This window comes from Ammospiza caudacuta, chromosome 6 (assembly GCF_027887145.1).
Source record: "Ammospiza caudacuta isolate bAmmCau1 chromosome 6, bAmmCau1.pri, whole genome shotgun sequence".
In the NCBI taxonomy this organism is placed as follows: domain Eukaryota; kingdom Metazoa; phylum Chordata; class Aves; order Passeriformes; family Passerellidae; genus Ammospiza; species Ammospiza caudacuta.
In genome coordinates, this window is record NC_080598.1 from 20,777,527 (window position 1) to 20,793,644 (window position 16,118).

General features: G+C 36.9%; 1 protein-coding gene across 2 annotated transcripts in view; it reads left to right on the forward strand.

Annotated features, from left to right (window-relative positions):
* Nucleotides 1–15,203, forward strand: part of CHID1 (chitinase domain containing 1) — a 93,344-nt gene extending 78,141 nt beyond the window's left edge. For both annotated transcript variants that reach the window (XM_058807404.1, XM_058807405.1), the window contains 3 exons: nt 10,430–10,510; nt 12,833–12,875; nt 14,940–15,203. In XM_058807404.1, coding sequence (XP_058663387.1) covers nt 10,430–10,510; nt 12,833–12,875; nt 14,940–15,038 — 223 coding nt within the window. In that variant the 3' untranslated portion in view covers nt 15,039–15,203. The remainder of the gene's footprint in view (nt 1–10,429; nt 10,511–12,832; nt 12,876–14,939) is intronic.
* Nucleotides 15,204–16,118: the final 915 nt, after the last annotated feature.

Below are 16,118 nucleotides of genomic sequence, written 5' to 3' on the forward strand. Positions count from 1 at the left end.
ATCAAATGCTTTTTCTGGGCCTCTGAAAGAAGCAATGTTTGCTGATGAAATCAGAAGAAAAAAGGAAAATGAAAGCTTCTTTCCCCAACAGTTGTTTCTGAATTGTGCTTTAAAAAAAAAAAAAGAAAAAAGACATGTCTTCATTCTACATTGTATCCATCTCTCAGCCACTATGCTTTTAGAAATTGATCCTTTGGAGTATTTTTCACTCTTTAATCTCGCTTTCGACTCTCTGGATTTGCCTTTCTAACATGCATATCATAGTCTTGATATTTAACTTGCTTAACTTAACAGTTAGTAAGTGTTTAAAGGACATTCTTCTTTTATTGATTGCCCAGCTGTGCTGGTGATTGCTCCATGTGTTGGATGACTTGTGTAGGTAGTGCAAAGTAATAGTGTTTTGAAAGTGTTATTGCAATTTAATATGTTTGCATATGGAACAACTTTGGAGACAGAAATGCCTGACTGTTTTAACTTTAGCAGTGTACTAGGATAATTTGTCAACACTTACCATCTGAATTTGTTCAAATAATTGCAAAAAGCAAACTTCTGTCATACAAGCACAGCAAAAGAATTTCTTTTCTAACTTCCCCAGATGTTAACAAAATTTAGATGTACACAGATCCCACATATGCTGAGTATAATGCCCTTTTCATTCTTCCTTTAAACCAGCAATTTCTTGAGCCAACCAGAGATCTTTTGAGAGGTTAATGCTATAAGTGCTGTTTAATTTAAGATTTTAAAAAAATACTTACACGCCTGTTAGAGGTAAATAGCATTGCATTTTGAAATTTAAAGGGGGAAAAAATGTGGCAGCCATCATTTTGTCCTCTGATTTGCAATGCAAGTGTTACTGTTTGATTTAAGTAATAGCTCTTTTGGAAATAATTTTAAATAAGTTTGTGCATATTTCTTTTTGCTTTTTAATTTAGTCTTAATATTAGCAGATTTTTTCAGAAGGAAGATATGTCTTCAGCAGAAACTAAATAGATAAGAATATACAAATAGGTTTTGGAGTTATGGCAAAGATAAAGAAGATGTTCTGCCATTTTTTCATGATGAAAAGTGCCCAGGCTCTTCTTTGAAACTGAACACTGTCACATGAATATGCATTAGTATAACTAAATATCAAGTGATTTAAAATTCATGTTCTCAAATATTTACTTAGCTGCCTTGATAAAGAGAGTTATTTAAAAGGGCATAAACTTCCACTCTCATTGGTTAAAAGATAGTTTATGATTTCATAGCCTGTCTTCAATTCAAGTCATGCCAAAAATTGAGGAATTATATGATATCTAGATTATTTTAAGGCATGTTAAAAATGTATTAACCTTCTGAGATTTGCATTTTTTATGAGAGATTAATACTCATTTGCATGAATTTGTCATCATTCTGTCTTTTCAAAAAACAAAGTCTGAAAGTCTTACATTAGTTCTGTTGATGTACACGGTCAATTGAGAGGAGAAAGAGCCCTCTGCCAAGTATGAAAAATTAACTCAAAAGTCAGCAACAGTGTTCTTTGTTCTTCACTTCATCTGGTCCCAAAAGATGGAAAAGAGTATATAGTTCATATCTTTATGGGACACTGGAGGTTTGGAAAATTTACTGCTCTGCCGTAGATTTTCCTTTAGGATACTTAACTTCTCTAGTTACAATCCTCCCTGCCAAGGATGGAATTTATGATGTCTTTCATATGAAACTATCTGCTGTATTAAGCTTGATAACTTAAATTTATTACTGTGCTTCTATAACTACTACATGCCAAAAAAAACTATTCCTGAGCTGTGTTTCTTTTATTTTATAGAAAGTGTTTGGTGTTTAGCTCCTCCTTTTGCCAATCCCTTTGATGGAGTTGCTTTAAGCAGACAAACCACTCATTCATTATAGTAGTGGAAATTGTAGGCATGATGTGATTGTCAGCTAAGGAACCTGAACATTCTTCTGAGGCTACTTGGAAGTGCAGATACTTTTCTGTCTTGTTCTCAGAAGCAAAGGGAATCCAAATAGTGGTTAGCTTTTTCAGGGTACAGTCTTCTACTGTAGTTTGTTTATTTCATTGTCTGAAGCTCTGGTTCCTTGCAGACAGTTCTTCTGTGTGACCTCCTATTTTGGGAGAGACAACAGAGGCAGCATTTCATTCCTAGGGCAGTTGCTAGTCTTGGTCAGTTTTACATCCCCAGAGTCCTTCCTGCAGCCTGCAGATTTTGTGCTCTGCCTGCCATAAGTCATCTGGGAGCAGATCTTCCTCTTCGCTCATGTCCTTGTCCCACCCTTGGTGCCTTCTGCTGCTTGCACCCAATGCATGTTTCCCAATGCACGTTCCCTTCATTTCTCCTTTGCTACCAAGCAGTTCTTGCCCCTGCTTGGGACTCAAACAGGGCATCTCAGCAACCCTCTGGAAACAGGGCATGAGCACCTGCCTGACTGAGGTGGAGGCTTGGAGGAAGAACTGCACTTCTCCCTTCCTGACACAGGGTGAGGAAAAGATGTTCCTGCTGGCTTTTGTGTTTCCTAAACCTGCTGAATGACATTGCTATTGACCTTGTGTTGTGTTGGGATGATTTAAATTCAGGAGTGGTTGAAGAGAAATACAAGAAGCAACTGGGAAAGCTAAAAGTGGTATTTAATTGCATTAAGATCATCTGACCTTTTAGAAGTGGATGGAAAAGAAATGTGATTTTTTAATATGTACCTTTTTAAATGAAGGAGGTATAGAAGAATTAAGAATATCAAAGTAGATAAGTTTGCACTCAAAATTTATTTTTATACTGGAGTGGATCAAACTTCATATCCTATACACTGAATTAAGATTAACTGAATCTGACCAGGCTCCAAATCCAGTAAAACAGTTTTCATTGCTAATCTGTGTACCACTACGTAAATAGAGCTAATTTGTTTACTTTGAGCAAGAAGAAAGTCTGTAAAGTTTTTGTGATGTGAGTAAAAGAAATCCCAACAAACCCAATCTGACACACAACAGAAGTAGCATAGTTTTTTAGTTTTTGTTATTTACAGCTGAAGCTGAGCAGCAGATATATTGGCGGATCTGAACTTTGTTCAGCCTCACATCCAAAGATAAATAGCCCCACTTTTTCAAATGCAGTGCTTATTATGTCAGTTCTTAGAAGAATAGAGCACAGTATTTTATTTGGAGTGATGGATCTGAAAATGCTTCAACCTCAATTGAGTGTTACTTAAACATTTCAGGAAATGGGCCCTTAAACTAGGAGTTTTGTCTTCAGAGATTTTATTTTTAGGGTGAACCTGCTGGTTCTTGAAACAAGCCTGTAGGGATAAACAAACATTAGTTTTCATCATGTTGAGAAGTATTTTTAAGCAGAAACACTCTGTCTTGTCTGAGACTCTAAGACAGAAACTAAGGCAGATTATTGGGTGAGCTGGAGCAGAATGTAAGTTTTTATGTATGGTCTAGGAAGCACTAATACTTTCACTGTTTCTTGATGATACATTGCCTTATAGGAATCTGTTAGGACCTGTGTTTCTTCTGTGAAGAATGGGCATTAAGCTTCTGTAATGTCAGTGCAGTGGTTTGACCCCAACTGAGGAAAGAATCACATTGGCTTCTCAACAATACATATTTTCAATTTTCCTTTAGAAACAGTAATGCTGCTGAACAGCAATGTGTTACTGGAGGCACACAAACAGATAAGCAGACCTTCTCCCTCAATCTAATTATTATCCTCATTGTCTAAGAAATCATTTTTGACTTAAAAATCAAGGTCTTGTTTTCTTTACGGAGATTTTCGTATGTTCCTCCCAAATCCATCAGTTTGAGTAAAAATCTTAAATATATAGATAAATGCTCACGCCTTTCTGCCTTGTGTGTGATTAATTCTATTGATAGATCAATATCTAACAGTTGTCATCTTATTGCAGGGGTTCCATACTGTTGTCTCCTTATCACAAAAGTTCCATGCCTTCTTGGTGTTTCTCATAGCCAGCTCCTCAGAGCACTGACTCTTCCTTCTTCACAAAGCAGCCACTGACTCCAGTTCCCCTCTCAAGCAGCCACCCCACTCTTTATAGCACTCTTCTTCTCACTGGTTACAGCTGTGCCCTGTTAAAGTCAGGCCTGCTCCTAACCTTTGACAATTGGCCCAGCTGCAGCTACTTAGGGATAAGATTACTTTCTACACTATCTTTATTTTCTTATATTCTATCTCCCTACATCCTACTGTAACTTTGTGGGGTCTTTTTTTGGCAAAGAACTGCCTTTTTGGGTATATTGAGAATTGCAGCATGCACTGTATTGCTTTCAGCTGTACTTGACATTCCTGTGGATAACTTGCCAGTGTACCACTGTGTAAATTCTCCGATGAGTCTCCCTATAAAACCTCTGTGAAGCTGACAATAAGGGCCACCACCAACATGTAAAGTTCTATACATAGAAATATGTATTTTTTATGTTTTCTTCTGTAGCCACAGTAATGCACAAGAAGATTTTGATGCTCATTTTTTCTTGAGACAGGGATGCTTCTGAAAAGCTTGATATTGTCTACTGTGTCTGCTGAAATCTGTAAATTAGGAACAATTTTCTGTCTCTCTGCAGTTGTGTCTAGCAAAGTATTCTTGTTTCCAAATTACTTTGGAAATGCTGAACAAGATATTCTTTATTACTTTTAAAACTGACAGAGCAAGGTTCAGGCAGCAACAGAGAGATTACTAGAGAAAGATGGTACTTGCTTATAGATTTTGCATTTCTAGGCTGCTATTTGGATATTTTAACAGCTAACTGATTGATGTCTCTCTTCAAACTGCCTTTATTAGTTCTTTTACATTAAATAATCTAAAGACTTAACAATTATTTTTGATTAATATACCCTATAGACAGGCTTATAGTGTGCTCTCCACTCAGATGCATAAATCTTCAGAATAAAAATTATTTCCATGTTAGTTCATACTTCTGATTCTCTAGAACATACATAGTAACTGTCTTTTTCCTGGATGACCTATTTGCTTTTGAAAGAACTTGTGGGATATATGTTAAAATCTGAATTCTTTAATGTGCAAGCAAGGGATACAGTGCTATGCAACATTACCACGTTTTAAAGTTGGAAGCATAAAAATTGTAAATATGGTGTTATTGAGTGGAGAGAGGAGATGAGTAAAAAGGTTCTTAAGTGATCCTGATGGAACCAGTGTGGTGAAAGCTTAATCATTCAGTCTGTTGTTGATCTTTTTTTCTGCACTGTGTAATGCTGTATAGATAAACACACACACACATAAATAACATTATGTTGTTAATGACTCTGCTAGGTATTTAATAAATTTATGAATGCTTTCAAAAGTATTTTAAAGGCTAATATATAAAGATGGTTAAATTGTAGGGCATCTCTGCCTTTTGCAAGCTGCAGTTTTAGGGACTGAGTGATTGAAAACTCAAAATCTGTATAAAATCATTTTTTTTCAAATTTTTTCTTTTTGTGTTTCTATTTATTATCATGGAAGACACCTATTATCAAAACTGTTAGTTTCATGACTAAATAATTCAATAGCTTATAGGATATTCAGAATTTTGGTATTTGATTTTTAGAAATTGTCTTCTAAGAAGCAGAGAAGGCCAAAAAATTCCCACTTTTAAAACTTTTTTTTTTAAAAATGTCTCCAGATTGTATTGTTTCTTGATATTTTGTCTCAACTAAAAGGAAGTAATTAAGAAAAACCTTAAATGGTAAGTGTCAAGGTAGCTAAAATTAAACATGAAATAAAAAGGGGTTTGACTTATGGGTTATATATACAACTCCTGTAAAAACTCTTGTTTTAAAGATGGGTATCTTCCCATTTACAGAGTGTCCTGATGTACACAGAGCAGTGGAGAAATGGGCTGGTGCTTTTTTGGAAGATACTTATGAAGAATGTTCTTAGGAGTGTGCCTGTAAAAACTGGTTTTGGAGCTATTCTGTCTATTTGTTTTGCATCAGAAATTGGAACTCTTGAGCTCTAAAATACAGCCTTTTGTGTGACTTCTCTTGCTTTTATTAAAAGATACAGCTCCCTATAAAGAGGGAAGATGGGCCCTGTCCAGCTGTGTCTAAAACTTGCCATGCATAGGCACTGTTGATATTTATGGAGATACAATTCCTGGTAGGTTCACATTTTAATAACTAAGCCTATTGTAACTGAAGAAAACTGAAAAGAAAATGTGTGGTATAGATTTTAAAGCTGAGTAGTATTTTTGTTCTTTGACTGAATCTCTCAAATATGGTACAGTTGAAGACTGTAAACTCAATTTTCTGTAGCAGGAGAAAATGATCCTTCATTCTGATTAGAGACCTATTGCTTCTAATGAGAGTTTTGTTCATGTGAGAACTGGGGAGAAAATATAAAGTGTTAGAAAAGAGCATTAAAATGCAATGTATGCTCAGTAGTGGTTTCCTTTTCACTACAGTTTTTTGGTTGCAGAGTGATTCAGGACTAGGAAAGCAAAACACCCAAAGATTAAAAAGTTTAACTTCATAAATAAATCCTAGTCTAAGAATTAAATACAAAACTATCTCTTCCTAGAATGTAAATTTTTGTTGCAAAAGATATACTAGAGACTGGTTTCTTTATATTCTCAGTGAAAAAAGCATCATCCATGAAGATAAATAGCTTCTTCAGGGGGACTAAAGATTGTGGGTTTTACCTTAACATATTCCAGGGCCATGCCATTTTTCATGTTTTGGAAGAAAAGCATCTAAGAAAAGGAACACCAGCCATAAATCCTGAGAAACTTTCATCTGGTTCCTTTATTTATTCATTGAATAAACAGTAAAGTGCAATAGTGTGTAGGTGTAGCCACATTAGGGTTGTTCATAGGTACACATCTTTGTCAGGACTGGCTTTACAGCAACTCCAATATGTATGTTTTGGCTTCTCCTTTAATTTGCAGAAGGAAGTGTTTGCTTTAACCCAGAGTGTTTGTAACCAGGAGTATCTGTCACACAAATAATTGTTCTTCTCCGAATACCAGGTAGTGCCCATCTTGACAAAGGCATGGCAATTTAAGTGAGCCAGAATGGCACTTGTCTGTGTCAGAACATGTATTTGCAAGGTGGACATGCAGGTGACACTGGCCTTTTGTTACTATTGCTGATGATCCATGCAGATCTGTCATTTCTATATGTTGCCCTGGTGCTTCAGTAGAGGCTGGCATCAATAATCCAGATACTTCATCTGTGCTGACCTTGTTTCAGGCTGGCACCACAGAAACAGCATGACTTGCTCTGCAAATGGTCACAAACTTGCCAGGAAATATGTAGTGCAAGGCTGTGAAGCTGAGTTTTCAGTGTTTTTCATTCTCTTAACTGCTGAGGCAGCTTGGTAAAAGAAGAACGGTAGTAAGTTAGGAGGTGATGGATGAGGAATTAGTCTGGATAGCTGTATAAAAGCAGGAGTGAACTGGCACAGAGGCAGTAGTAAGAGGGATAAATTAGAAAGAGAGAATGAAAAAATAGCAGTAAATATGAGTTGAAAGGTACAGAGTGAAATGAGGGGTGAAAAAAAGGAAAGCTGGCTGTGGTGAGCTTCTTGCCCCTTTCTTTTCCTCTTTGAGAACCTGAAAATTTATCTAGAATTCTGCTATCCCAGACACATTGACATCCCTTGTCTTGTTCGGTGCAATGGCAAATTTTGCTTTTCTGTTTATTTATTTATTTATTTATTTTAACCAGTGCATGTCAAATATTTGTTGAGTCAAGTACTGCCCCAGCTAGGAGATAATATATTAAGAGTGCCTGATATGTATTAGTTTGAGTCAAGCAAGTGTGTTGTGGTTGTGCTGATGCAGTTTTACACAGGAACCTTTCCACTTATGGTGCACGTGATAGGATACTACTGAGATAATAGGATAATATGGCATCTCTCGGAGTTCTTACTTTCTTTCTTTTACTGAAAAAAAAGGAATCAAGTAAAAGGGAAATTACTACAAGAAGGGAATGGGTTATTCCCAAGTTAGGGCAATAGAAAGCCCATGGGAAATAGGTGTGGTTTGCTGATGCACCTCTTCCCAACTCTTCACAGCAACTTTGTGTCTCATTGAAAAAGATAAAGCTTGGTTTTCGTAGGCATTGAGCATGCAGTTGCAACTGAAGTAAATGAGAGCTTATTGTTTAAACATTGTGCTTGGAATTTTTGTTGTCCTTAACTGAGAAACATAAAAACCAAGTTCATATGTTTCAAGTAGGCTCCCTAAGATTAGTGGATAGCAATGACAATACTTCTTTTTTCCCCAACTCAAGCTTGTAGCTAGTCTCATCACTGTAGATGTGATTTCAAGATGAACTTTTTCAGTTTTGCTGTTACATACTGTGGGGATAAATGCCTAGAGACAGAAGCAAGGGAAATAAATTCTCTGTGCGTGGTCAAGATGAGTGCTCATTAAATGTGGTATATGCCTTAACAGGTTTAAAATAATAATAATATACCTTTAATAGAAAAGGGTATAATAATTGGTTCCACTTGCACTTCTATTTTTAAAGCTTGTTCATAAGTATTTTGAGCACTCTTTAATTGTGTTGGGAATTTTAGCTAGCAGAATTAAGATTTCCCATCTAAAGACATACATTCAGGAACAAAGCTGTGTGCCAGGATGTCTTGGCTGGTAATTTTTGTTTTCTGCTCTGGAACACCTTGGTACCATATTCTATATGAGTGTAGTCTCCTGGCATTACTGGAATGGGACAGTTTGTTAAAATCTGTCCTTAAATTTTAAGTATAAAAAACTCGGTTTCTTTGCATATGTTTCTAGTGGGCCAACTTAAAAATTTTTGTATGTCTTAAAAAGGGATGGGCAGGTTCCAAAAGGTCTAACTTACCCCATTTGAAAAGGTCCATTATTCCAGGGCATGTGTGGGTTAGGGAGAGTGCAAGAGCTCTTCATGTTTCCATGTGCTCACATGTTCCTGTGTGTTTGCTTATGTAGATAAATCCATGCCTGGCTGGATTCATTTGATATAAATACAAAAGAAAATATTTTCTAAACCCGCTAGCTGTAGGAAACATTTTGCCAATATATGAATGAGAAAGCCACAGCAAAAGAGAGAAGATGATCCTGGCAATGCTGAATATTTTAATTGCATTTTGAATAGTACCAAATGAAAGAACAAATCTTTTTCAAACTGAGCAATACAAAATTTTTCTGTTTCTTGATGTATAATAGTGAGATGGAATTTCAGCAGTGATGCAGTCAGGATAGTGGCTGATGGACATTTCTTAATAATAAATAAGATGATTTGAAGGAAATGTTTCCATCCAAATCCTGTCATAAGCAGAGAAATTACTGCAAGAATGAGACCAATTGTGGAAGATGGCTTTGATAGACCTTTCAAAAAGACATGACCAAAGATGCAGGCTAAAAAATGCAGAAGAGACAGGGGAATGAGACTTCTCATTTTTATGTGACACCTGTGTGGCCTCTATCACTGGCAGTAGCTTGCCATCTTCTGGTCCTCTGATGTGTGGCAGCCAGCAGCTTTGTTTCTGTTTTGCTGTCAGAAATGCAGACACTGTCTCTGCCCTGAGAGGATACTATGAGCTATAAATTTACAGCATACCAGCTCTTCTACCCCAGGGTTTTGGGTCCAAGTAGTACTCAATCCTCACTTTGTGTCAGGGGAGATAGGTCATTCCATGTTCAAAACGTCCATGCAAGATAATAATGCCAAGAAGCCAGTGATGGGGAAAATCCATATGCAGAATTACTTAGCAGTGAACTCTCCTTGACAGTTTCAGTTTTAGAAGATTAGCTAAGCCCCTTACCTGGAAGAACTTTCCTGATGACATAAGCCTCATAGTGGAGGATGCAGTTGTGTACAGCCTAGGGACGACTTCAGTTCCTGTGCTTTGGCATATGGGTTTCAGACTGTAGAAATATTACAACAGTGCCTTCATGTGTCCTTGCAGATTTGCTATCAATGAACATTAATCAATTCACAGAGTCACACAAATCACAGAATTAAGAAGGGGCCACTGGAGGCCATCTAGTCCAAGTTCCCTGCTCCAGGGACCATATTACTCAGGTTGGTGCCCTGATACCTTTTGAATATCTGCAGGGAAGGAGACTCCACAACCTCTCTGGGCAATCCATTCTAGTGCTTGGTCACCCACATAGTAAAGTGTTTCCTCATGCTCAGGCGGAAGTTTCTGTGCATCACTTTCTGCCCCTTGCCTCTTGTCCTATTGCTTGGCACCACCTCCTGACATCCTCCCCTCAGATATTTATATGCAACACTTTAGAAAAAAAATAGCCTAAAAATGCAAACATGAAATTTCAAAGTGGTTTAGGAAATGAGTTGTCAACAAAAAGATATTTTTGATACTGTGCTCAACATCTAAACATGGTAAAACTGCTCTTTTGAAATTTCTGCAATGTAATTTCATAACCGCTTCTTAGAAAACTTAATTCCTTATCTATGTTTTTAATTTGTAGGTACATTGAAACCTTGAAGGAACACAAGCCAAAAATTGTCTGGGATGAACAAATTGCTGAACACTACTTTGAATACAAAAAGTGAGTTACATTTATTAACTTACCATTCTGCAAATATTTTTGGGCATGGGCCAATGACTGTAGTATGCAACTGAATTCAGCAAATGGAAATTCTGCTGATTGTGATCTATGTGTCAACACTGAACTGCAGCTTAAAAGAGTGTTTTGGGTGAGAGGAGAAAATCACAGAAGTATTCATGAAATTACATAAACTAGAACAATCTTTAGAAGAGAAGTCTGATGGGTCATATCTTTAGAAATTATCCATCAAAGTTATCTATTGAGTGTCAGTTAATCAGAGGCTCTGAGATGAGTACTGGGAGCTGTCGGGTGATTACCAATAACTCAGCCCAAAATAGTTCAGAGAAAAATCTATGGTACAGGAGCCTGGTTTCACAAATCCTACTGGTTAGTTTGTTTAAGTGACAAACCTCCACTAGATGGAATGGACTGCAGAGAAATGTAATAGAAGTAAAACTAAGGGACTTCCAGATAAAGTTTTTGAAAGAACTGAGAACGTTAAGGGCAATAATGTTCTTTGTCCACCCTTGTTCATTGTGAAATGACAAGAGGATTCCTGATCTAGAAGAATCCATTTAAAATAGATTCAAATAAATAAACTCAGCAGTATCTTATTGATCCTCTGATAATTTGCTATTTTTATGCAAAAATATCAAAATATTCAAAATGATACAATCAAATCCTACTACTTCTGCAAAGCTGTGTCTTTTATATTACTCAATGCATTATTAATGTGAAGATACACAACTGACAGGAAGAGTAAAACACATTTTAGAAGCTTTTATTAAAAACAATCAAAACTTCTTTATTTCTGAAAAAATCTGGTCTAAAATATTTATCAATATTTAACCCAACCAAAAAACAAAAATTAAAACTAAACCTACAAATCACCTACCTTTGTATTTTTATTTTAACTTTCAAGGTGTTTCTCAGCCTGTAATTTTCTTCTTTTATTTATCAGGAAAAAACATCTATTGTTGAGCAGTGTTTAAATTTGGGGTTTTTTTCATGTGTTTGTATGAAAGGACTGGAATCTGTATGCCTTCATTTTTAATTATTTGGTATCCTGTTGCAAAATTACTTTGCACCAAACAATTACAGTTTTTTGTGTTAACTAAAAAGGAATAAATCAGAAGCTCTGTTTTACTGATCTTTAATGTCCAATCCTGTTGGAGACACAATGAGCACTAGATGAAAACTTGCTCTCAAAAGTGTAACTCTGAGGACTCTGTTTGAATGGCATGCTTCTGGGATTCATGTCTGAATCACATTTCTTGCATGGCAAAATGATCTTGTTGCAAAGGGATAGCTCGTCAGTAGTACTTCCTCTTTTTCCTTTGAAGCCAAACTTTGGAGGTTCTTGTGTGGGGCTTCCTGGAGGAATTTTTGATGCACGAAGCCCACTCTGTCCGAAAATCACTCTAAACTTCACTTGTGCTGTGCTTGGCAGTCAGCTGAGGGGTTCAGCTGGCTGCAGGGGAGAGTTATTTAAGGAACTCTTTTTCAGTTACCACTTTGTTTTGCAAAGGTTCAATTATCTTGGACAGGGATGGCAGCCAGGCCTGAAATATGTATGCTTCCCTGGTGAGGCCTCTCACCTGCAAATCTTGCACGTCTGCAAGAGCTGAGAAATGAAATCATGAATCTTTAAGCAAAGCACAGCTAATGATTTCATGTAGCAGGCAGAGACTGTTACAAATAGTTGCAGAAATCAGAGTGCTTGTCCCAGTGCGCAGGCAGGTATTCACTTATGTAAGTGTTGAGATTTTAGGAGCAATTCCTTCTTGGTCTGTCCATGCACTCCACTTTTTCTCCTGGCCTAAGTGGTAAAGTGGTGCTGTGAGACCCCTTGTAACTCATCCTTCTTATTACTAGGGGTTTAAAATGCCACCTTGGTATTTGTGCCCAGTATAGCTTGCCCTGTCTGTATATTTTATACTGCTGGCAGTTAATTTAGCCTGAAAGATAAAGGAATTCAGGGAATTGGAGAAAATATTTCACAGTTTGCATCAGAAAACCAAATGTCTTCATCTTTTTTCAGATGCGCATTTAGCAGGTGCAGCTGCCTGTTACAATCTGACAGCTTTGTCATCCAGTTGCAACAAAATATCTCAGTGTTTACTGTGATATGGTATCAAACCAACTCTGTTGTGAGATCTCTTCTTGGATCCTCTGTTTTCACTGTCAGCCTTTTCACAGTATCACAGTATCTCAGAATGCTTAAGTTTGGAAGGGACAAACCTGGTTTTGAGTTCTAGCCTCAGTTTAAAATCCTGTTGTCTATCAAAGCTACTGTGACTATTTGTTTTTCTTGTTTTGCAGAAATAAGGGAGGAAAACACGCAGTCTTCTACCCAACACTGAAGGTAGGTGCCACTTTCTCAGATCAGAGTGCTGTAAGAGGACAGAGATGTTTACTTGACTCTTTCATTATTGAGATATTTCAAAAAATGTTGAACTGGTTTAAGCTTTTTTGAAAGAAGTTTGCCCTCATGTAAATGTTATGTAAATTGTTATGATTCAAGGACTCAGCTGCTTGTGCAAGAAGGTTGGTTTTCTCTCATGCATAATGGGGTTTTGGGAACTCTGAAGATAGAGCATGCCTAGAGATAAGACACACCAGGACAAACCAGTGCTGTAGAGGATCTGTACAAGTGCACAGCTCACGTACTATCAGACATGTTGTTAGCAGATTCTCAGACAAGATACAAAAGAAATTTTCCTTCTCATTATGGTGGCTGGAAGCTTGGACAACTTTTGCCTTCCTTTGTAACAGTATCCTGATTCTCTTTGTCAGCCTACATCACCCTGTTTTCTTCAGCTCTGTGGAACAGAATTTCAGTATGTGGAACATACTTCAGTGTTTTGAAAACTTCTACACAATAGTCTGCAGTAGAGCAGAATACAGGATAAAATGGTTAATTACAGCCTTAGTTCCTAGGAAGTTATCTTTAGACTTTCTCAAATTAAACTGGAAAAAAACCTGAAAAAGCCAGCATGTTAAACCTCTGCTGGCATTTAGTACTGGAAGGGAATTGCTTCTGTAGTGAAACTACATTATATTTACAGAGACCAGAAACTTTTTTTTTTTATGGTTAAACTAGTATGAAATGATCTAAAGCTCTGTTTTCTGTTTTTCTGGATTGATATCTTAAGCTCCATGAGTAAAGGGATATTTCCCCTCATTAATCCAATATGGGTGGAAGTACTATCACATGTGGGATAGTAACTACCACATCTATGTTCTTGCTAGTGCAGTGTGTCTGAGAGTGTTAGAAAATTTCATTGTGAGTGTATCAGAGAAAAGATAGCTTGTGCTGTTATGCTGTTTTCTTCAGCCATGGGGAAGGATTTCACCCTGCCATTGTCAGTACTAACCAGGTTAAGAAAACTCATTCCTGTGAATTTCTTTCATTATTTCCTCTCTAACAGATCCCCACTCACCTGTGGTGATTGGTGAATGCATGGAAATGGGTTTTCTTTCCCTTTTCAACATTCTTGTAATGAAATAGTCTGAGATTTGTTTGCTGGTCCTGATGGTTGGGAAACACTGAATGTTATTACCTCATGAAAATTGTGCTTCTTTCCCCTTTTAACATTATACTCACCGACAGGTTGCTCAAAATTAGTTTGTTCATGACTAGTTAAAAGCAGTCATGAACGATAGGCCCAGTGGATCTGTTAATGATGCTGTGATACTTTATTCTGTTTCCCATGAAAATTATTTTTAAACACATCCCTAGTGTGAGTAGATTAAACACTGCAGTGCTGTAGTTCAAAGTAGGAAAACCTGAGAGCAAAAGATGGAAAAATAATTATTTTTGTTTGAATTAAAAAAAAAAAAGGCAGAATGTGAATTGTGGCATTGCTTCCCTTGTTAACCAGTGGCTAAACTAACTCTTCTAAATCAATGGCTGGAGATCAAATGGAGATACTTTTAATTATTATCTCCAAGAATCTCTTTAAAATAGAGTTTTTGTAATGTAAATTGTGACTCTGTCCTGGGAAAAGGCAAGGGTAGGCAAGAGATCTTGATGGTATTTGACAAATTGTTCTGATCGTCTTCAGTGATAAAGTTTTATTTTACCCCTGAGATATTTCTGGGAAGAGTTAGAATTTCTGTACATTGTGAAATGATGGCCTAAATTAGAATAGTCCTTTGCATAGTTCATAAATCTGATTTATTTCTGTGGCATTTTGTCAATTTAGATGGTAATCTTTTATTAGGTCATTGACTTAACTGGTACGATTAACTGTCTTTGACTGAATGATTGCTTGCTAACCAGAGAGTATTTGAAATACAGACAAGGTTTTTCAGTAGCTGGTTCAAGGGTAGATGTTTTTAAATGTCTGGCAATGGCATGAAGAGATGGCAGTATGGAGTGTCTGATATCTCTGACTGAGACATAATTGCTTTATCTGTCTTTTAGTCCATCCAGTTGCGCTTGGAGCTTGCAGAAGAATTGGGCACTGGAATATCCATCTGGGAACTGGGACAAGGCCTGGACTATTTTTATGATCTGCTTTAAAATGAGAGATAATCTTACAAAGACTTTACTTGCTTCACTGAGGCTCCACCTTCAATTAATCTGGGTATCCTGGAGAGGTGATTTTTAAAACATTTTTTGTAATTTATATTGTATCTGTATTAAACTTGCATTTTTTTTCCCAATAAAGAATCCTTTTTGATTTGCCCCACAGACATGGTTGTTGGTATCTGATCAAGTTCAGAGTAAAAACCCACAGAAATTTCTCTGTAAGAACCTGAATTCCAAGTCATTGAAAACAGACCAACATAGCTGGATGGAGTCAGAGTTGAAAATATTTTCTGAAATGTTTTCTACAAAAAGTAAAATGGGAAAGTTGATGCCATCTGATCAGAGTTTAAGACGGAGCCCTTTCAAAGAGCTACTGGTAATAATCAAAGTAAGAGAACAAATAAATCCATCATATTCCACCCAGCAAATTTAAAATCTGCTGGACTCTGTATCTTGCTGTCTTCTGGTAAGGTAAGTGAACATAAAATGTCAGGAGGGGAGACCAATTAGAAGACTTTCCCTCAAGCTGGTAGAAAATCAAGCACTGACAAGCTAAGCTGTTGGCTTTGTTTGTTTTGTCATGTTAGTAAATTCCTTAAGTAGTTCAAAGTCACAGTAATTTCAATTTATGACCTGTTTCTAAATCAGTTCTGGTATAAGAGATGCTCTGTGATTTCTTTACTCTGCTTAGCCAGCTTGGTGGCTCAGTTACAGTATTTAGCCCTAGAGTGTGATGCATTAGTGGCCAGTTTGTGGGAACTGTAGCATTCAGCAACAAAGGCTCTAATGCTAATCATGGATTCCATGGATATGATGGATCCCAGCAGACAAAGCCCCAGCAGCTCTGTAAATGTCATCAGCACCTTTTTGCATGAAGCTGTCATTATTCAGCTACACTCATTGGTGCTTTTGTCTCCGTAATATGGATTTTTTAGGAACCCAATGGCTGTAAAAACCATCAGTTTAAAAACAAAGCCAAGAAATTGTGTCCCTGCCTCTTGGTTTATAGTATTTGGGTTTGTAGAAATCCACAGGCTTCAAGGCAATTTCTTCTAAGGAACTAAGAGGTGC